General features: G+C 38.2%; 1 protein-coding gene across 1 annotated transcript in view; it reads left to right on the forward strand.

Moving 5' to 3' along the window:
* Mfsd14b (major facilitator superfamily domain containing 14B) overlaps window positions 1-23968 on the forward strand; it is a 60498-nt gene that overhangs the window by 451 nt on the left and 36079 nt on the right. Inside the window, exon 2 of the mRNA XM_028781992.1 lies at window positions 18540-18635. Coding sequence (XP_028637825.1) covers window positions 18540-18635 — 96 coding nt within the window. The remainder of the gene's footprint in view (window positions 1-18539; window positions 18636-23968) is intronic.

Below are 23968 nucleotides of genomic sequence, written 5' to 3' on the forward strand. Positions count from 1 at the left end.
TGTGTGTGTGTGTGTGTGTGTGTGTGTGTGTGTGTGTGGTTATCTTAAAACCGTCATTTTACTCAGTTTCCTGAATAGCCTACAGGGATGCTGGAGGTCAAAGTGGGAGGCGCCTTTCCGATACTTCCTCCTCCTCCTGGTTTCAGTAGAGACCGTGGTGTACCTAGAGGAAGCTAAAGATCTCTGTATCAGCCTGATCTCTGGTGACCTGTAAAGTTGAGATGACTTTGACAGCTAGGGAAAGCATATTTTCCCTGACCTGGATTCACAGTACAGACCTTATCAGCGTCACTTTTTCTTCTTTTTTTTTTTAGTGGTTGGAAACTAAGCACAGGGAATGTCATTTCTACAGTCATAAGTATAAAAAGGATTTTTGGGGAAGGATCTACTTAGGACTTAAAGCTTAAGAAAGTTTTGCAGTGAGTTGAGTACAAACTCTTGGAACTATGGGAAAGTTTGTCCAATGAGAAATAGGAATTTAAATAAAGATATGTGTAGTCAGGTGTTTTTCCAGTTTTTAATCTTGCATATTTAATTTCTGTTAAAGAATACTAAGTGGTTACAAGTGCATATTTGACTAACTGATTTCTAGTCCTGATTCTACCAGAGTTTTACCACTCAGTGCCTGATCTGTAAAACAGTCATATATTGAAGAAGCATGGGGGGTAATTTTTGTTTTCAAAGCTAAGGTTTTTCTAATGTAGAAAGCTTACCTTGTGGAGTAAAATTGGTTTTTCTCATTAAAGAGGTTACACTTCTTTCTACCCTTTAAATGAAACTAAATTACCAGTTCCCCTTCTTGACTTCCACTAGTGGATGGACAGTACTAATTAGTGGACAAGCCAATAGCCTAAGGCATGTGGCAGCCAGAAGTCAATGTAGGGTGTCTTTTCTCTATTTCTTTCTACCTTTCTCTTTTAAATTTATTTTATGTATTTATTGTTTATGTATAATGAGTGTGGGTTCAGGAGCACATATGTTTTGAAATCTTACATTTTGAAATAAAAACTCTTTCAACTTGGAGCTCACAGCTTTTCTAGACTGGCTGGTTAGCGAGTCTCAAAGATCATCTATATCTGCTTTGTGCTCTCATCCCATCCCTTCCTCTTTTTCCCAGTACTTGGGTTACTAGCACATTAACCTTGCCCAGCTTATGGGTATGTTAGATATGAACCCAGATCCTTTTGCTTGTATGTCAAGTATTTACTGAATGATCTATCGCCTTAGCCCGTGTATGGATTCTGAATGATCATATTGTACATGTGAACCCTTACCGTGATAAAAATGTTCAGTTTTTTTTCCCCATTTTCTAGTTTAGAAAGGAGCCAGACTCCAATCTAAAACCAATGTGCTTCAAGCAGGAACTTTTGTGGGGTTATTTATTCAAAGAAACCTAGACTCTGTTTATTCCCTTGCCTTTCTTTGGATCCTAATGCTTATCTAATTTTGGGCAAAGGTAAATTACTCACATTCTTTCCTCAACTTTGGGAGAAGTAGGTACAGTCATGTTTGATTGCTGTGAATACTGGTTTTTTCTTTTTCTTTTTTTCCATATAGTTAATGAGATGACTAGCATATGCAGGGCTTAATGAAGGGTATAAAAGCAATGGATACCTTTAATCATTGGTGTTTATGTCATATGCCAGTACTTCCAAATTATTTATTTTCATTTTCATAGTTCCAGAATTACTTTCAAATACTGTAACTTCCATGATTTGATTTTATTCTAATGAGTTATTTTTTTTTCCTTAGTTCTCGAGGAGTACTTACTTTTGGATTCTTTGATATTGCTACTAATCATAGGGAAGACTGCCTGGGCACAGAACTCTTATTCAACCAGCATTTTTTTTTCTACCTCATTAGCAAAAAGATAAATGAACTTGAAAACCATTGTCAAAGAGACATCATCTGAAAAATAGAAGGGACCTAAAGCATTCATGGAGTCAGTCATTTCTTCCATGAGATCCTTTGTCTAAGACAGAGGAGTCTGTCAGTTAAGCTCGCATCTTATTCTTTCTGTTCTTCCTTGCTATGAATTAATACACAATTTCAGGTGTTTTATCAAAACTATTTTAATTATTAAATATATGCTTTCTGTTATATGTAGTTTTTATAACCACATAAAGTAAGTTGTTTTACAGTTATTTAAATTTTTGATTATTTTATGCATGTGAGTGTTTTGCTTGCATGTATGTATATATGTATGTATGTTTATATGTAGATCTCATAATGTGCTTGTCTGCAGAGGTAGAGGAAAACATTGGTTCCCTGGAACTAGAGAGGTGAATGGTTGTGCACCACCATGTGGGTACTGGAACCAGATCAGGGTCCTCTGGAAGATCATCAAGTTCTCTTAACAATTTGAGCCATCTCTCTAGTCTCGCAGCCATTTATTCTTGGGCATCTGATTTACTGAAAAGAAAATAGATTGTTAATAGTATAATTTTCCAAGATTTGTTCATGGAGTGGACTCCAAGAAGCCAACCAGAGAAGCCAATCATTATATTTGGGTTTCAGTAAAGAGCACTGATTAAGAGATTCATATAATCAGTACTATTCTAGTAACATTTGATATCTCCTGAGATGGCTCAGTAGGAAAAAGTGCTTGCTACCCCATCATGCAGACCTGATATGTTCTCAGCACTCAGGTAAAATGTTTATCAGTCCCAACTTTGACAATTATAAAGTCTAAATATAAACCGTGTGATGGAGTATCAGATATTTAGACAATATTTAATTCCTTAAGTAAATATAAAGCATATTCATATTGTTAGTATTAAAGTTCTTTCATCTGTAATAGTGATATATATCTCTCAAAGAATTATCTTAAAATAAATTTATTTATGACTTATTGTCAATAATTGATTTTACACCCCCCTTTTTTTGTTGTACAGTTGTTTAACAGTTTATCAGGCCAAGAAGTATCTATACATCATCTCTGGATAACTTATAATATGCAGTACAATAAAAAAGCTATATAAATCATTGCTGTTATCTTATTACTTAGGGAATAATGATGAGAAAAATTTCTGAATTTCTAGTTATCTCTGAATATTTTCAATATAATTATTTATAATTAGTTAAGTCTGTTGATGGATGTGGAAGTTACAAATTATGGAAGATTGGCTATATAATAAAAGTGATATTAGCTATAGGTAACTGACTCACAACAGATTTATAGAACTTTATTTTCCATAGCTAACTTTTATTTTATATTGCAAAACTGGCAATCAAATTAAATTTAGACTTCTGAAGATAGATTTTTTTTCTTTTTCTAAATAATTAATATAGCTTCCTTCTGGTACTAGTAACACATTTGTATCCTTTTTACCCCCTTAAAAAGTAATAACCTTTTATCTCATAAAATTCATTTATTGAAGTGGCCATGCCATCTGTTATTTAGTGTTTACCACCCTGTAAAGAAAGAAAGTGGGCCAAGGCATGAAGGACAAATAGCTGATGACTGCATGTTAGATCAAGATCAAGGCAAGATGACAGCATCTCTTGTTTTCCATGCTGGCAGGGATTGGTATTTACTGTGTACTTTGATCTTAAAGTTGGGGATCACGTTTTGGAACAACAGTCTTTTTCTGACAGACAGATCAGATTGAGAAAAGTCAATGCCCTAGTTCATCTAAACTTTTCAGGTTATGTAGATTAAATGATTTATTAAAATTTTGTATATATTAATTAATGCTGGAAATTAATATGGCAGCAATTATTCCTTAACCAGTATTTTCCCCAAACAACCTCACAGAGACCTTTTTTAATATTTCAAAGCTTTAGGGCTTAGCTAGGCAGAGTCTCAACTAGCTCATCTAAGTTAACTCAACTACCTAGCCCCATCCAGCCACATGGCTAGCTATACCTTCCAGGCCTGTGATCATGGCTGTTTCCTCTTATTCTCCTGGTGAAAAGGCTTTCCTCCTCCTCCCAGAGTTCCTTTCTCCTTCCTAGGAAATCCCACTTTCTACTTCCTGCCCAGCTATTTGGCTATCAGATATTTATTAAAGACAACCAGAGAGAATGCCTTTGGTAGGTGAGGAGGGACAGAGACAAAATTTCATACAGCATACCCCAACAGGTTATATTGAGAAAGGGATAAAAGTACTGTTGGGAACTACACAGTAGCCAAGCCAAACTTTTTAGTGTAGGAAACAAGGATGAATATTAAGTGAAGATTTGAATTTTGCTTTACTTGAGAAGCTGGCCAATGTTGATTCCTGTCAGTTCTTGCTCAGATTTCTGTGGTGCAGTCTGCCTGCCACTTGTATATGCTGGTTCTATTTGTATAAGGAAAGCGGCATATTATAATGGATAGGAACACATACTGGAGATGTGTGACCATTTTGATTGAATGCCAGCTCATTTATTGTTTATTATCTGAGTTTTCTCATCTATAAAATGTAGATAATTGCCTCTAACCCTGATTACTATTTTTTGTTAGAATTTAATGTTGGAAGCACAGTGTTAGTACCTTACCTCAATTCTGGAATTTTCTGACCTCCTAAATGCCCTTTCTTCTTTTTAATTGAAAACCTGAATTTCAATATTTTGATGACTTTGCCAACATAATGCTGCAATTTGGGACAAAGCCAAGGAATGTCAGCAGTCTTCCAAAACCAATCCACTTGAAATGTAGGTATTATAGAGACTATATGCATTAGCTGAATTGTTACACATAAAATAAATAGCATAAGTAAATAGGTCCTTAAAGATATTAGTATTAATGCAGAACAGAGAAAGGAGATTCATTTGATGTGGCTGGGTTGGTGTGCTGTGGATGTATGTGACTCCATTTATAGAGTGCCAGCCTAGCATACCAGAGGATCTAGGTTCAATCCTAAAATAGGATGACAGAAACACTCAGGTCCAGAGGTTAAAGCTAAAGGAATAGGACTTTATAAATTCATATTTGGCCAGCTTGAGGGTGAGGACTTGTCTTAGAACAACAAAAGAAAACTTAGAACATTTTGGCTACATTGGCAAGATGAGCCAATAAAGAGGTCTTGTGACATGACATTTAAGTTTAAATAGAAGGCAAAAGTTATCTATAAACAAGCAGTCTCGGTTAAGGTATAGTCCTGCCTCTTACTGATCTATCATTGTCTAATTTCCAGTATTCCTACATGGTCTGACAAGTCATAAATGTGTGCAACCCCTTCCTGGGTGAGAAATTCCTCCTCTGGTTGGGAACATACTTTACTGCCCCCCCCCAAAAAAAAAAAAAAGAATACTTGTAAAGACATTCTGATCCCTTGGAGATCATTGTTTCAACAGCCAAAAGAAGGGGACTAACTCTCTCTTAGAATATATTTTTTCCTTCCAGGTTGGTTACAGTACTTGCCTAGTTTGAGCATCTACAGAAAATAGATCTGGGAGAAACTTCCATGTTGAATGACTTTGTTATGTGTTCCAGTCAGGGATTCTTTTGCTGTGATAAAAATATGACAAAAAACAACTTGGGAAGTATCTTAGTTTTCTTTTATAGAAACAAAATACCATGACCAAAGTAGCTTATAAAATAAAGTTTATATTTTTTATAAAATAATAAAAAGAGTGTTTAATTGAGCTTATGGTTTTAGAGGGTTAGATTCCATGATAGTAAAGCAAAGGCATGGTAACAGAAACTGCTGAAAGCCTACATACCATCCAAAAGTAGGAGGCCAAGAGACACTGGGAATGGCATCGAATTTTGAAGCATCAAAGTCTGTCCCCAGTGGCACACCTCTAACAAGACCATACCTCCTAATCTTTCTCAATTCCACCAACTGGGACCAGTAGTTGAAATATATGAGCCTGTGGGGTCATTCTCATTCAAGAGAGAATGTTCTTGTGATTACAAGAACAGAAAGATTTATTTAGCTTACACATCTGAATCACAGTCCATCATTGTGGGAAGGCAGAAACTCCAGCAGGCTATAAATCTGATCTCAAGAACTGAGGCACTGATTATGAGTAATGCTGCCTATTGAACTTCTCTCCATGTTTTGCTAAGTTTGAATTTTTATATAGCCCAGAACTCTTTGCTCAGTGTAACACCATTCCTGGTGGGCTGTGACTTCCCACATCAAGAAAATGCCCTCCAGACTTAGTTACCTACAGACTTAGTATTTTTAATTTTTTTTTATTTTTTTAAAATCAAATCATAATTTTTACTTATTCGCACGGGGGTTATAAACACAAAAAGGCAGAACGTGGGGAAGGGGATGACACCAGAGCATGGGTGTTCAGGGGGAGTACAGATATCTTTCAGAACATGATATCGGCTGGATGAAGGTTCAGGGGACAGGTCACTATGACTCTATGATTCACTTGTCCTTATCTAAGTTGGTATTATCCGCCAAGGCTACCTATTTACAAGGTCTATGACTACTCAGGCTGGTAAATTTATACAAAAACTGCCTGTTTACATTAGCTTATAGCCATCTGTTTCAATGTTTTTCCACAGAGACCCAAGACTTGGTATTAGTATACACGTATGACAGGACTATTGCTGATTTTAGGCCTATGGCTGATTTTAGGCCTTCAGTGTATAAGCAGGGCTGCCCCTGACATCACCCTTCTCTACGTATAAAAGGGCTGTGCAATTCTAATCTTGTGAAGGTGGGGATAGAGGCCTGACCTCCAGTAATTGAAGGGGACCTTGTAATGGCTCCAGTCCCTCTGTTGTTGTCCAGTTCATACCCATCCCGACCCCGATGTCTTTTTCCTGGAGAGGGGATACTTTTGACATCAAACCCTATGCAGTCAGGCTTGTCCCTCAGGGAACCCAGAGAGATATTTTTAACTATTATTTATATTCCCTTTCAGTGCTTAGCCTCGCAGCCTAAGCAGGAATTCAGATCGCCAGTCAGAGGGAGTTCTGGATGGTCCCTCTCTGCTTGGTCTAGGGGCGGAAGTCCCCTCTTTTAGGTTGGGTGGAGATGGGTTTTGGGAACACCCTGGATAGAGTAACAACCTCATCTTGAGTCCTCCATAGCTAACTTATGATAATGTATCTGAATAGGTTTTGCTACCGAATTATTTATCTGTTGTTTCACAAAGTTGGTCAGTCTATTTAAGGCCCAGGGACCAAAAGAAATAAGCAAAAATAACCTAATTAATGGTCCCAAGATGGGAGGAAATAGGGTTGACAACCATGGAGAGGTTGAAAGCCAATTCTTGTACCAGCTCTCATCTTTCTCTTTTTCTCTCTGTGTTTTCTCAGGGCCTTCTCTGACCTTTTTCATGCTTTCTTTAACCATCCCTGTCTTGTCTATGTAAAGGCAACATTCTTCTTTAAGAGCCATACACAGCCAAGAGCTGTACACAGTCTTTTCTATTGTAAAAGAGTAAATCAAGTCCAATAAAGTCCTTTGAAATTTTTGGAGGACTTTTCAGACAGCGAAATGAGGGATTTCTTCAGACTGGTGATGTCAATCTCTAACTGTTTGATATTCTTGTCAATGGCCCATTGAAGGTCTGAGTAGTATAAGGTCAGAGGTCAGCATCTGGACTAGAACTTCTAACAGCAGACATCACAGGTGATTCATTTTTACCTGGAAAGGAAAACGAAGGGAGTTTTCAGGGAGATTTCTCTTCCCTGGAAGTCAGTTGTTATTCATCTTATTTATGGTTGGTCCTGGCTTTGTGGGGATATCTATTTATTTCATTAGTCTTTTTGGTAGCCATTTAGCTGTGCCTTCTGTGGTATCAAACAGGCATATCAATCCTCGGCCCCATAAGAGAATTGGGTCCGGGCCATTTCCTTTAAGGGTAAGAGGGTTCTTCCACATAGCTGTGGCATAGTTTTTATTGGTCTTGGTGATGCCAGAAGCAGTCAGCAGCAGATTTGCCATGAGCTTTCAGGTTAAGAGAGTTAAAAGTGAGCAAGGCATGATGGAGAGTGTTTTGGGGGACTCCTTCTGGGTGGGGTACCATTCCCCCTCTTTTGTTTTTAAAGCTAATTTTTCAGAGTTCTTGTAAAATCAGGGCAGATGCACCAGCAGCTCCTCCTTCCACACTCAGAGAGTCATAAAGACACTATTTAAAGAAATATAAATCTATATTGATAATCTCTTTTATCAAAGGACTGTTATAGAACAGCCAACAACTAATCAGACTATATAATATATCAATTAATAATAGCTTCTTCTACTTTTTGTGAGATTACTCCTCTTTTGTCAATTAATTGTTGAGGGAAATTAGGATTTACATCTCCCTTGAGAATATTAAACAGAGACTTAAATTTTTTTGTGGAGAGCTTAAAATAAGATCTTAGCCAGTTAGCATCTCCTAGAAACTTTCGAAGATAATTTGAAATAAGTAAACTATTTTTTTCTCATTATCTGTTTTTTTTTATTGGATATTTTACGTATTTACTTTTCAAAGTTATCTCCCCTCCATTCTCCCCCAAAACCCCTTATCCCATACCCCCTCCTCCTATTTTTATGAGGGTGTGCTCTGAACATCCTTCCAGTCCCATCTCCCTGCTCTCGAATTCCCCAACACTAGGGAATCCAAACTTTCGGGGACCGTGGCCCTCCACTTCCACTGATGGCTGACAAGGCCACCCTCAATTACCTATACAGGTGGAGACCTGAGTCCCTCCCTTTGTGCTCTCAGGTTGGAGGTTTAGGCCTTGGGAGCTCTGGTTGAATCTTTTGGTACTCCTTCTAAAAAGGACCAAAGCACCCACACTTCGGTCTTCTTTCTTCTTCTTGAGTTTCATGTGGAATATGAGGGATGCTGAACAGTTCTTTAGGTGCTTCTCGACCATTTGAGCTTCTTCAGTTGAGAATTCTTTGTTCAGCTCTGTGCCTTATTTTTTAATAGGGTTATTTGATTGTCTAGAGTCTAATTTCTTCAGTTCTTTGTATACCTTGGACATTAGCCCTCTGTCAGACGTAGGGTTGGTGAAGATCTTTTCCCAATCTGTTGGTTGCCGCTTAGTCCTATTGACTGTGTCCTTTGCTTTACAGAAGCTTTGCGGTTTTATGAGGTCCCATTTGTCAATTCTTGATCTTAAAGCATACACCATTGGTGTTCTGTTCAGGAACTTTTCTCCTGTGCCCATGTGTTCAAGGCTTTTCCCCAATTTCTCTTCTATTAGTTTTAGTGTAGCTGGTTTTATGTGGATGTCCTTGATCCACTTGGAATTGAGCTTTGTACAAGGAGATAAGTATGGATCAATTTGCATTCTTCTACATGCTGACCTCCAGTTGGACCAGCACCATTTGTTGAAAATGCTGTCTTTTTTCCACTGGATAGTTTTAGCTCCTTTGTCAAAGATCAAGTGACCATATGTATGGGGGTTCATTTCTGGGTCTTCTATTCTATTCCATTGATCCTCCTGCCTGTCTCTGTTCCAATACCATGCAGTTTTTATCACTATTGGTTTGTAGTAGACTTAGTTTTATGGAGGCATTTTTTTCAATTGAGGTTCCCTCTTCACAAATGACCCTAGCTTGTGTCAAGTTTACAAAAACAAAAACTAAACAGCATATTATGGTACTTGGTTTATAGCCACTCCACCACCAACCAGGTGGTGTGTTAACATGAATAAGAATAAGGCAGTTGGGAGCCACTAAGACCTGCTTTTTAAATAAAATGAGTTCCAAAGTTCTGTTGGTTTGAACAAAATGATATGCTGCCTAAAAACAAACAAGCAAAAACCCTTATGGTCTACCAATTCCATAGATTCTCAGTTCTTTTTATGTGTGGTTTATGTTCTGAAGCAATGGGGTCAAATGGATGCTTTGTTTTATTTTTTAATCATAGAGACTTCCTTTCCTTTAATCTCAGTTGCTTTTGAAGATCAGTAGCCTAAAGGACAAACATATGCTTTATATCTCAAAAAATGGAAACTGTCCTTTAAACAACTATTTCTTAGCATATAACAGCACCTTTTCCTTCCTTTTAGTGAGAAGTGTCCTTCCCCATCTTGTTCAATAAATTTTGGTTGAAAGTCTATTTTTTTTACTCCAGTTTGTTTCTTGGGACCATTGGCTTAGAATTTTTTTTTCTAGCCTTTTAGTCTGAGGTATTTTTTCTGTCTTTGTCACTGATGTGTAGTTTCTGTATCCAACAAAATGCTGGGTCCTGTTTAAGTATCCAGTCTGTTACCTATGCCTTTTTATTGCAGAATTGAGTCCACTGATGTTGAGAGGTATCAAAGACCAGTGATTGTTGGTTCTTGTTATTTTTATTGTTAGAGGTGGTATTATGTTTATGTGGTTCTCTTCTTTGGGGTTTGTTGTGAGATGATTAATTTATTGGTTTTTTTCATGGGTGTAGTTTCCCTTTTTATTGGTTGGTGTTTTCCTTCTATTTTCCTCTGTAGGGCTGGATTAGTTGAAAGACATTGTTTAAATCATGGTTTGGTCATGGAATATCTTGGTTTTTCCATTATGGTGATTGAGTTTTGTTGGGTATAGTAGCCTGGGGTGGCATTTGTGTTTTCTTAGGGTCTGTATGACATCTGTCCAAAATCTTCTGGCTTTTAGAGTCTCTGTTGAGAAGTCTGATGCAATTCTGTTAGGTCTGCCTTTATATGTTATCTGGCCTTTTTCCATTATGGCTTTTAATATTCTTTTTTTTTGTTCTGTGCATTTAGTGTTTTGATTATTATGTGACAGCAAGAATTTCTTTTCTGGTCCAATCTATTTGGTGTTCTGTAGGCTTTTTGTACGTTTATGACCATCTCTTTCTTTAGGTTAGGGACATTTTCTTTTATGACTTTGTTGAAGATACTCATTGATCTTTGGATTGGGAATCTTCTCTCTCTTCTATTCCTATTATTCTTAGGATTGGTCTTTTCATTGTGTTGAATTTCCTAGATGTTTTGGGTTAGAAACTTTTTTTTTACTTTTTTTTTTTGGACCATTGTGTCAATATCTTCTATGGTATCTTCTCTGCCTGAGATTCTCTCTTCTATCTCTTATATTTTGTTAGTGATGTTTGCATCTGTAACTCCTGATCTCTTTCCTAGCTTTTCCACCTCCAGGATTGCCTCCCTTTGTGATTTCTTTGTTTCTATTTCCATTTTTTAGATCCTGGAAGGTTTTGTTTAATTCCTTCACCTGTTTGTGTTTTCCTGTATTTCTTTAAGGGATTTATGTGTTTCCTCTTTAAGGGCTTCTACCTGCTTAACTGTGTTCTCCTGTATTTCTTTAAGGGAGTTATTTATGCCCTCTATCATCTTTATAAGATGGGATTTTAGGTTGGACTCTTGCTTTTCAGGTGTGTTAGGGTATCCAGGGCGTGCTGTGGTAGGATAACTGGGTTCTGATGGTGCCAAGGTGGCATTGGTTTCTGTTGCATATGTTCTTGAGCTTGCTTCTCGCCATCTGGTTATCTCAGGTGTTACCTGTTTTTGATGTTTCTGACTGGATCCTGTACCTCTTTTGAGCCTAGATCCTGGTTGTGAAGGAGCTTCTGGGAGTCATAGTGTCTCAGGGTATGGGAGGGGGTCTGCCTAGAGCTGAGTTGTGAGCTGGAAGGAAGCTGTGTCTCTGGAAGGGCAGGATGGATAGAGCCTGCCTCCAGTGGCCTTGTGGGGGTCCAGTTAGGCCAAGTATTGGGGTAGGAGTGTCCAACCTGTGAGCCTGGTTGTGTGGGAGCTCCTGGGAGTCAAGCTGTCTCTGTATATGGGAGGGGATTTGGAGTGCCAGCTCTGCTGATTTATGTATTTGTAAAAGATGAAATTAAACAGCTATAAAGGAGATTTCATGGAAAGTCTTTAAAGTTTCATCTTCGCATGGGGACAGAGATTGGATTATAGTAGTTAGTAATTGCTGACAAACTATGCTATTACTTAGATGCTTAAATCAACCTCTTTTGTTGGCATTTCTTTGGGATATCATCTGAGATTCTGCTCCTTTTACTTGAGTTCCTTTTGTTTCTACATTTTCTGGAAGTTTGGTGGAGTAAGCCATCTTAGCTCATCCTCTCCAAAGTGTGGCAGGTTGCTGGTTGCTGGTGTAAGCTTTGATGGAAAAGTCTTCTATGTTCTATATTCTTCTATATTCTTACCTTCCCGTGGATCCAAGACATTTTCCCACTTGGGAACTCAAGGTGTTTAAGTTCGCAAGTCTGTGCGCAAGTCTGTGCTATTTCCCTTGACTTCTGTTGATCAGAACATGTTGCTGAACAACAGGAAGAACAAGATGTAGCAGCAACAGACTTCTACAATTTATTTTTCTGTTTTAAGTTGTGCTGGTCTCACTCCAGACTAAACATTTGCTCTGCCACTGAGCTACATACATTTTTCAGCCTTAGAATTCAGCCACAGTGTCATATTGTGAAAAGGTCCACTGATGGCAGTAATTTGTAAGTTATTTTTTAAGTTCTTTAGTGGAGTATTGGATAAGTGTAGAAAGATCAGTGAGTGGAAGGTTAACAAAGATTTGAGAGCACAAGGAAAAGTAGTAAGAGGAGACAACGGAACCAGAGATGCTGCTCCAGATCAAGTTCAATTGATATGATTGGTTAATTGGTTTAGGAGAAATGGAGAGTGTCTTTTTTTTTTTTTTTTTTTTTTTGAGTATGGCATCTGGTAAGTTGACCACACTCCAGTGGTTGGCTCCATGCTTGTAATCATATTTGCAGTACTTTTTTTTTTTTTTAAATACTTACAAAAAGGAGACTATTGTTTCTGAGTAGGGCCAGGCTAGGACCAGTGGGTTGGCACACAGAGTGGAGCTGCTGCTGCTGCTGCTGCAGTTCACATTGCTCACCCCACTGGGGGAGGCGAGCTCTGGGCTGTGGTGCTTCCTGTTGCTTGCAAGCACAGAGAGTTGTGCTAAGTGATTTGGGAACTCTGGATTTTGCCCCTAGATGCCCTGCCCAGCCACAAGATAACCCTGACTCTGGGCAATGTTAGAATATCCAAGAGTGCTTCAGAAACCAGAAACTTTGAACCAGACCAATGACTCGTTGTAATAAGTATTTGCATGTAAAGCTGTTTGAGCAAAAAAATATATATATATACTTTGTGACACACAGCAGTTTGCAGTGCCACTTTGATAAATCAAAGTGCAATGGAGAGGTGGGTAAAGTAGAATGGAGCAGTGGAGAGAGGTGGAACAAGATATGTGGCTAGGAGGTAACAGGTGTGGGAGTATGGCTGCACATTGTGGTTGGGTAGTGTTTAGCCCCTTGGAGCTAGCACAGGCTCTGCCCTCTAACATACTGCTCAGCCCATACCCTGGATCTGAGCAAAAGTAGGATATCCAAGATGGAGAATGGTTCATTTTCAGGATTGGGGCTCCATGATGTTCATGGTCATCCTGGTGTTGGTGGTCCGGTGGTTCATGTTACTGCTGGGGTTCATGCTGGTGTTTGTGATTCCTGTTGCTGTAGGAGGCATACTGATGGCTGTGGTTCATGATTCTGCAGAGTGCTGTGTTGGTGTCTGTGGTCCACTTCAGCCATGAGCTGTGTTGTTGTTTGTGGTCTATGTTGCCACAGAATGTCATGTTGAGGTCCATGTCTGTGCTGCCGCTGCAAACCATGTGGAACTTCATGATCTATGCTGCCACTGGCTGTTACGGCCAGGAAAGCTTCTTTTGGAGTACTATCAATGACTGCAAACTTATAATTGAGAATGAGAAATATTGAAGGTTTCTGTGGCAAACTACCGCCTCCCCCCAATAAACAGTCTAGACAGGAAGCCATTGAAATGAGTCCTTAAAAGATGTGATAAAAATGATGAAATGTAGCTCTTCACAATTGATGGCTTGTGGTGATGGTGGTGGTGGTGGTGGTGGTGGTGGTGGTGGTGGTGTGTGGGGCTTAGTTATCTTTAAGTGGCTGGCCATTGGGAGTTTGGTTGTGCTCCAATGAGTATATAGGCAACGCAAATTGGACTTGGTGTTTTGTTTTTCTTTTTCTTTTTTTGGTCAAGGGCACAAGAGAGGAATGGGGAGCAAATGCATTGAGGGTACATTATATAAAATACCCAAATAATCAATAAAAATATTGGAGAAAAAGAAAAGAGAGCAGCAGCTGAACTATGGTGGTGCATGCTTTTAATTCCAGCACTCTAGAGGGAGAAGTAGGTGAATCCTTGTGAGTTTGAGGCCAGCCTGGCCAACAAAGCAAAAGAGAAGAGGAGTAAGAGTGTCATCAATGTGAAATCTTCTGGGAAGTGTTTCCTGAGAGTCAGTACACACAGTTTTGTTCCAGACATGCTGTGGCCAAGGCTGTATCTTGTGCTGGCAGCCAAACTTGGTAGTTACTTAGATGAAGCATCTAAGTTTTGAAGTTATGATGGTGTCATAAAGAGGAGCTGAGGCTTGCCACTCTGTGGCAGGGCTGGAGTCCTTGAAGAGAGCCTAGGAGAGGCTACTTGTGAAAGTACAGTCCAGTTGCAGCAAGGGGCCCCTGCCCTGCAGTTTTGGAGATGCCAGTACACTGGGATAACCATCAAGAATAGCATCAACAGTGGAGTGGAACCAGCCAAGGCCTCAAAGACAAATTGCGTGCTGCAGAGGATAGAGCTGGAGAAGTGACCCCTTGGAGGAGCCTAGTGGATTATGAATGACTCTCAGATCATTGACTATATCAGATCTACATTGTTAGAGTATAGTTTTGCTTAATTCAGATTGTGACTGTGTCCTGATTCTTCTCTCTTTAAGAAAGTATTTTTAACTTAATTTTGACCTTTTAACAGGAACCCACAATTGAAAAACTTTTAACTTTTAAAACTTTTTGTATGTTTAAAGAGATTGGATATTTTAAAAGGACTGAACTTTTAATGTGTTTCAATTTATAAGGACTGTGTGAATTTAAAGTTATGTTTCATAAATATTAACATTAATGTACCACCATTGGGATAAATAAGGAAGGAAAGGCTCTAATTGAAAAGTGATATGTTTGTGTGTCAAATTGGCAAGGGGTCAGTTGTATTTGCTAGTTTTATGTCAACTTGACAAAAACTAGAGTCATTAGAGAGGAGGGCGCTTCAAATGAGAAAATGCCTCCATAAGATCCAGCTGTAGGAAAGTCTGTAGAGCATTCCTAATTAGTGATTGATTGGGAGGGTCCAGTGTATTGTGGGTGAAGCCATCCCTGAGCTGGTGGTCCTGGGTTTTATAAGAAAGCAGGCTGAGCAAGCCATGAGGAGCAAGCCAGTAAGCAGCATACCTCCAGGCCCTCTGCATTGGCTCCTGCCTCCAGTTTCATACCCTGTTTGAGTTCCTTACTGATTTCCTTTAATGATGAACTATGATGTGAAAGCACAAGCTGAATTAGCCCTCTCTCCCCATCAAACAAAAATTAAAAATAAAGGACACAAAGTTGGAAACAGTACAGGACTTGGGGCGGATCTGGAAAAAAATTTGGTAGATATTATATTAAAAATACAAAGTACATGGTTACATTTTAGGAGAGATATTTTTTAACATAAATTATTTCTAATTGATAATATATAAATGTACAATAGTAGTATACAATAAGGTAAGTTTTTGTTTGTTTGTTTTGTTTTTCAAAGTGTTAGAAATAGCATGGTGACCTAAGCTGGCCTAAAATTTACAATTCTACTGTCTCAGCTTCCCAAGTGCTAGGATTACAGGTATGCACCCCTGCAGTGTGTCTGTTTTTATAGTCAATCAGCATTGCAGCCACATGCCTGCATTTTAATGAAGCAGAATCTCAGGTTGAGAGAAGAACAAAACACTTGAAGCATCATGTGATAACTCGATAAGATAGGATCTTTCTCATCCCTCTCAACTCTCTCTCTTCCCCCAAGCTTCTTGCTGAGGGTCCTTTGAAGGAACGATCTTTAAGACAAACATTAGCTGCCTCAGAAGTTCAATGATCTCTGTGGCACTGGAGAGACAGTTATTAGTGAGCATCTTGATCAGGTCTCTTTGTAATCTCCAGTGGTGAGACATACTTAAGGTAATACACTATAGGAAGTATCAAGTTATTCACATTATTATATCTAGGCAAATTTATAAGTGACTTGCTATGACAGTATCTTTCTGTAAACCTAAAGTTAATAAAAGAAGTAACTGCACAATTAATATCACTTATATGATGATCATGCATCTATGTGGCTGACAATGCATACTATAGCTTCACTGGTCCTTTATTAAATGCTACTTCTAAAGCTGCCTTGTCTATCTATGCTATAGAAAAGGCCCACTATTCCACTCAGGGACATGACAAACTAGACAGTCAGTGCATGCATATACAGATAGTTCTACTAAGACTTATCTCCTATAAGGCTTGAACTTCATAGCTGTTCTTTAGCCCAAGACACCTTCCCCTAAACCTTATCATGAAGTTGTCATGTCTTCAGTTTATACTACAGACTTTTACAAAATAGCTGTTTGGGATGGATCAGAGGGAATAACAGGCAGAACATTTTACTTTTACTTTTTTGAGGATACTTCCATTCCAGGGAGTTAGATGATAAATTGGAACATTTTACTTTTACTTTTTTGAGGATACTTCTGTTCCAGGGAGTTAGAGGATAAATTGGAACAAGTCATAAATTTATTAGAAATCCTTCAGAAAATAACAGTGTAAAGGGGAACTAGGGATAGGAAGTCAAAAAGGAGCACTAGGAAGCCTAACCTTATAGCAAAGGCTTGTGCTGAAAGACTAAAAATTAAGAGGTTAGTACCGTTAAAGAGAGGCCATCTGCTCTCTTTGGAACAATGGGAAGGGTACCATGAGGGCAGTATACCCCCCACCCCACCCCACACATACATCACAGTAAGTTTCCAATTCCTAAAAGAAAAAGCCCTAGGGCAGTGGTTCTCAGCCTTAAAGCTGCAACCCTTTATAAATTGTCCTCTCCAACTATAAAATTATTTTCATTGCTACTTCGTAACTGTAATTTTGTTACTATTATAAATATCTGTGTTTTCCCATTGTCTTAGGCGACTCCTCTAAAAGGGTCCTTCTGTCCCAAAAAGGTTGTGACCTACAAGTTTAGAACCACTGCCCTAGGGGTTTTGTTTTGATTTGTTTTGCTCCTGGAAAGCAGTTGTTCCAACTTAACAAAACTTGTAGCTATTGTAGTCAAAGGGAATGGAGAGTTCATTCTAAATTGGTAGTAGAATTAGTAGGAATATAGCAGTATAAGGCACACTGTGCTGGCTTTGGAAGTATGAAAGATACCAAAGTAAGGTCATTTTGGGTTCTTCTTCCATGACTACAGAGAACTGCTGAGGCCAGGCAATATGTAGTAATATTGGAGTTGCTGCAGGAAGTCCCTAAGAGGCCAGGATGCCCAGAGAGGCCATTGAGTGAAGTTGTGCAAGAAGCCTGGATTACAGTGGAGACACTGAGATGTTGGAGATGATGGAGCTGTAAGACCAGCCGTAGATAGATTGCAAGCAGCAAAACTAGAGGGCATGAGCCAAACTCCTTGAAACTAAAGTTTCTGTTAATGTACATGGAAATATAGGATGTGATTGTGTTTGCTTTGTGTTCTTCTCTGTTGGAAGGAATTGAAATGTATGTTCTATGCCATTGTATGTTAGAAGTGTGTAATTTGCCTTTCTATTTTACAAGGAGTCACAGTTAAGAAATTACCTTGAGTATTAAAGGAGACTTTGAACATTTTTATGCTTGTTTTCCAAGACAGGGTTTCTCTCTGTAGTTCTGGCTGCCCTGGAACTCTCTTTGTAGACCAGGTTGGCCTAACACTAACTCCAGAAGAGTGCCTACTTCTGTCTCCCCAGTGCTGGGATTAAAGGTGTGCCACCACACCTGGCTTTGACTTTGGATTTTTAAATGGTGTTAAAACTGTTAAAAACTACTGGACTTTTTGTAGTTGGACTAAGTGCATTTTGCATTATGATAATGGCTATGATCCTGTGGGGCTGCCAGAGAGTGGAAGAGTGATGTTTTGAGTGATGTCTTAGTTGGGGTTTCTATTGCTGTGAAGAGACATCATGACCAAGGGAATTCTTATAAAGGGAAACATTTGATTACGGCTGGCTTACAGTTTTAGAGGTTCATTATTATCATTGTGGGAACTATGGCAACATGCAGGCAGACATGATGCTGGAGGAGCTGAGAGTTCTACATCTTAATATGAAGGTAGCCAAAAGACTGGTTTCTGCAGGCAGCCAGGAGAAGGCTCTGCCTTCCACACTGAGCTGAGCTTGAGCACTAGGAGCCTGCTGAAACAGTGACACAGTTCCTCCAACAAGGCCACACCTCCTAATAGTGCCACTTCCCATGGAGCAAGCACATTCAAACCACCACAGGTGAGAAGTGTCTTGTTGTTAGTCTCTCTTCAGTGATCTCTCAGCCATTTGCTCCAGCTGCCTTCTGAATGCTTCCCCTCCCTACCTTCTGCCATTATAGATCCTCTTTCTGCAACTGTAAGCTAAAATAAACTCTTCCACAAGTTGCTTTTGGTCATGGCTTTTATCACAGTGATGAAAAATAACCAATACATAGCTGTATCCTGGTCCCCAGTGTGGTTTTATTTTAAGTGATAGAGGTGGTCCAAAGTTTGTATGTTTCTTCATGCCACTGATAATAATATCTTACGTTTGTTATTGTTTTTAATGCCTTTCTTTACTTTTCAGCTACAAGGTTTTGGCCAGCCAAGTGTTTACCATGCTGCTACTGTCATCTTCTTTGAATTCTTTGCGTGGGGCCTGTTAACAACTCCAATGTTGACTGTAAGTACTACTGGACCTTTAGACATGGTGTATATGAAATACAAGGCATTGTTGAAATTGTTTCTTTATTTAGATGTTAATGGTTCTTGATTTAAGGACCTAATAAATAGAAAATTCGTTAAGTCCTTTATAATGATGAATATAAAAATGAACATATACCTGGTTTTGATAACTTCTCTATAGCCATTTCTTTAAACCAAATATTGAATTTCCTTTTAAAAAATTGTTTCTTTTAAAAATTTTTATGCAGATTACTCTTTTGTTTGCTTGTATATCTATGTACTTCTTGCATCCCTACTTCTGGAGACATGCCTAGTGTGAGAGATGCGTCACATCCTCTGAAACTGGTATTACAGGTGGTTCTGAGTTACCATGTAGGTATTCAGCTTTTAACCTGGATTCTCTGGAAGTGCAGCAGTGGTCTTAACTGCTGAGCCATCTCTTTAGCCACATATATATTTGACAAGAACTAAGATGTTTGATATATGCATATATCATCGAACAAGTACCAAAGAGGAGATGTAGGATCAGGGGTGGGATTGTACAGATTTTAAGAATTATTTAACACTTAAGGTAAGTTTTAAATGTCTTTGAAATTAAGTTTCAGTTGTCTTCAGTTATTTTTAAAAGTAACTAATAGGCCAGGTGTAGTGGTTTATGCCACTGGGGAGGCAGAGACAGGAAGGTTCTGAGTTTAAGGCTAGCCTGATCTACAGAGTTCTAGGACAGCCAGCACTGTACAAAGAAATCCTGTCTCTCAAAAAATAAACAAAATAAACAACAAACAAAAGCACTAATACTTCTCTTTTCTTAGTCATTATTTTGCCATAGCAGACAGGTTCTTTTCATACATTCAATTTTTGTCTCATAGTTAATACAGAAGTTTAAAGGGTGGACATTAGCTAGTTAGCCTTATAGAAGACCTTAGCATGCATTTTTAGAGAATATTTCATTATTACTATTTTGTTTGTATACATACATGCATACATACATGCATACATAGATACATGTATGTGTTTGTGTAGGCCAGAGAACAGTAAAGAATGAAAGCTGAACAAAGAATACCAAAACTCCAAACTTATAAATTCCAAAATCCTCCAAGTAGTTAACATCTTTGCGACATTCTGACATTTTAACAGGGGCCCTATTTTTATTTTGTTATTCAGTTTTTTCATTCATCTGTTTGAAATTAGCATACAGAGTACTGGCTCGCACCTCATAGCTTGCTCAGCCGGCTTTCTTATAGAATCCAGGATGACCAGCCCAGGGGTAGCATCACCTATAATGTGTTGTGCCCTCCCCGATAAGTCACTAATTGAGAAAATGCCCTACAGACTTACCTACATCCTGATCTTAATGGAGGCATTTTCTCAGTTAAGGCTCCCTCCTCTCTGATGATTCTAGCCTGTGTTAAGTTGAGACAAAACTAGCCAGTACAAAAGTAATGTTTTCCATATATATCTCATTGGATTAATTCTTTTCCCTCAGTACCTTATGTTAATCTCCTTTCTTCCTTCACTAGCCCTTTGGTCTTTGAACTCCTTTAAAACCTCTTTTCCCCCTCATGGTTTCCTTTTGTTTTCATGACCTATATCTTCCTGTGCACATGATTTAATTTTGGGAGATTACATGCTTTTAGGAATTTATCCACATTTTTTCTAGATTTGTTTCAGCTAATTGAAATGTTAACGTTTTAAAGTTCCTGAAAACCCCTTACAGTTCATTATAGTCTATTGCAACATGCCTTTTCATCTCAATTGTTAGTGATTTTGTCTATTCTTTCTTTTCATTCATTTCACTAGAATTTGTCAGTATTATATCTCTTTTCAAAGATCTACTCTTTTTATTATATATATGTGTGTGTGTATATATATAATAAATGTGTGTGTATTATATGTATATATATGTATGTACATATACATACATATATATACAAACCTATATACATATACTACACACACATATATATATTTAATCTTTATTAGTTCCTATCCTAATTTTGTTGTTTCTTGCTGTCTACTGCATTTTAGTTTGCCTTATTTTTTTCTTTTAAATTAATTGTTTTTTTACTTAATCACTTTACATCCTACTCACTGTCCCCCTCGCATTCATTCCCTCCCACAGTCTTTGCCACATCTCCCCACTTCTCTGAGCACGTGGGATCCTCCCTGGGTATCCCCTAACCCTGGCACTTCAAGTCTCTGCTAGGTGCTTCTTCTCCCACAGAGGCCAAACAAGGCATCCCAGCTAGTAGAACACATCTCACTTATAGGCAACAGCTTTTGGGATAGCCCTGTTCCAGTTCAGGACCCACATGAAGGTCAAGATGTACATCTGCTACATATGTTTGAGGAGGCCTAGGTCCAGCCTGTGTATGTTCTTTGCTTGGTGCTTCAGTCTCTGAGGACCTAAAGGGTCCAGGTTAGTTGACTCTGTTGGTCTTCCTGAGGTATGTCATTAGGTTGTGATCTAAATTTTTTTTAACTACTCTCTTTATATCCTGATCAGTACCTTCCTCCCAGTCACCCCCTTCCAACCTGCACTGCATTTTCTCTCCCATTCTCCTTGCATTGGGTGGGGTCTCCCCTGAGTACACTCCCTCCTGGGAATGGCTACTCCAGCTTGCTTCTTAGGTCCATATGCTTGGAAAACTTTTTTCTAGCCCTTTGCTCTGAGGTGATGTCAATCTTTCTTGCTGAGATGTGTTTCTTGTATGCAGAAGAAAGATAGATCCTGTTTTGGCATACATTCTGTTAGCCTGTGTCTTTTTATTGGGGAATTGAGTCCATTGATTTTGAGAGATATTAATGACCAGTGATTGTTACTTCTTTTATTTTATTGGATATTTTATTTATTTACATTTCAGATATCGTCCCTTTTCATCATTTCCCCTCCCTAGAACCCCCTTCCCCATCCCATCCCCACTCTGTCTTTTTGCTTTTAGATAATTTTAATTACATGCAAGTATTAAGGTCAGTTCTAGGTTGAAGGACTAGAAATACAATAGATGCAAATAGTCAAGGAAAAAGCAAGACAATAAACACAAATAGTCAAAGAACAAGCAAGGCAATAAACAAAATTCTGTGAACATTAACGTGATCATTGTTTTTAAGGACTTATCAGGATGACCAAAATATCTGAGCCACTTCCCAGTCCTAGCCCAAAGTCATTTTCATGTCTGAAGTCTACTTCCTTGTTTTAGCCTAAAATTTAGATTCCTGTCTGAAATTACTTCTTTGTTCTAGCTTAAGATTTAGATTCCTGCCTGAAGCCTACTTCCTTGTCCTTGGCCAATGTCATATTCCTGCCAAGCAGCCCATTTCCTTGTCCTTGGCCCATGTCAGATTCCTGCAACCCCAAAAAAGCTTTCCACCTCTTCCCCTTTCTTATTTTATTAAGAAGACTGAGCCTGTCTTAGGTTGTTCTGACAAGGATGCCTTCCTTACCTGTTGTGGACTAATGCTTTATTAAAAGCAATGCATTTCTGTCTTAGGTTGGTAAGGCTCTGTGCAGAATCTGCCAACATGTTGATGTTGTTAAAGACAAGCTTTAACATTATGGACAGGAATAAAAGTATTTCCAGGACAAAAAGGGCTAGCATGATCAAGCTATATATGCTATTCTTGAAGCTTGACCAAAATAGAAATACTGGCCTCAGGCCATGGGTAATTTTATCAGCAGTATCTACCGCATCAACACTCAGCAGAGCAGCATTCTTGAAATTCATAAGCTCACTATATAAAGTTAAAACATCCAGAGAGGTTTTAGAATTATGCCAAATACACTGCAAGTGTCTTTAAACTTTTTCCTAATTATAATGACTACCACTGTAAATTTTAGAACTAACATGAATCCAATGGTATTTGGCATGACACTTGAGATGGCTCCTTATTCTTAAATTCTGAACTTCTTTCCAATAATTTGAATAGGATAAAGAGCATCAATCTGTTCTTCCAAATGCCTATCTAAATACTCTTGTATATTCAGCACATTAGTAACATTTTTTTGCTAAATGATTAACAAAAGTAGCTGTCTTAACTTCTTGTGTCAAAGAAATTGCAGAAGCAGTGGTGCTAGCAAGTAATGTAATTAAAACTGTTATACCAGCAATAATCAAGCCCGCTACCTTCTTGCTTCAGCTTAAAGCCTGACTCATTTCTTCCAGTACTTGCAAGCTATTTTTAGAATACCAAGGTTCTGTGATACTCAGGGCAATAAAACAAAAGCTGGTTGATAGACCTCCGTAACTGACATGCCGGATTTCAAAACATTAACATAATTGGAAGGTGTACAATCAATGCAACTTACATTAAATACTGTAGAAGAAACAAAAGTAATTTTAACTTGTCAATTAAAAGAGCCTTAACACATGTGCTAACACCTGTTTGAAATCCAGATCCTGCCCCAACTTTATTGCTTGCTAACATAACATCACAGAGAACCGCAGCTAACTTCCAAATATGTCTCTGAAAATGTCCAGATCCAGACTTCCAAATGAAGACTGTTATTTCCAATATTGGATTGATTTCTAAACCAGTCCATGATTGATTCTGAATAACTGGTCACATTTAAGAACAATACAAGAGTCATTATAACTTCTCTTTTTGATTCTCTGTTCTACAATGTCTAAAATCTCGAGGCCAAATTTTTTTAATTACTTTCTTTATATCCTGATCAGTACCTGCCTCCCAACCTTCACCCCATTTTCCCTCCCATTCTCCTTGCATTGGGTAGGGTCTCTTTGTTTATTCTCCAAGCATTTGTATAGTTTCTGTGGTTTCTGACACTGTTTTATTGTATTGTGGGCTGGGCCAGATTAGAGCCAGATTAGAGGAGATTATTTTCCTTTTTTATTTCTCATCAATTATGTGAAATATTCTGTGTAGACATTCAGCTTTTCCATAGATATCTTAAATTCAAGTGATTGGTGCTATGATTTAACTTAAATCTTCCAAATTAAAACTCAGAAGAGAATATAATATGTAAAAATGAGAATGATGTTTGGAAGACCACCCCAAAAATGATAGTGAGATGTGAACCCACCTATTGTTAGTTCTGTCTTAACTTAGTATGTCTTAGTGTTTACTTTATGACATCAGGAATTCCAATTAGATGCATTATGTCTATTTCCAATAAGGTGCATAAATATCTATAGTTTTTATATGTTCTTGATGACTAATTTCTTTTATTGATATATAATACTCTTTGTATCTTTGAACTAGTTTTGGTTTGAAGTTTACTTTTTCATATCTAGGAATAACTATGCCTGCTTGTTTTAAGCTTTCATTTGCTTGCTATATTAACATCTAACCATTAATTCTTAGTTTATAGCT

This window comes from Grammomys surdaster, unplaced genomic scaffold (assembly GCF_004785775.1).
Source record: "Grammomys surdaster isolate TR1022 unplaced genomic scaffold, NIH_TR_1.0 632, whole genome shotgun sequence".
In the NCBI taxonomy this organism is placed as follows: domain Eukaryota; kingdom Metazoa; phylum Chordata; class Mammalia; order Rodentia; family Muridae; genus Grammomys; species Grammomys surdaster.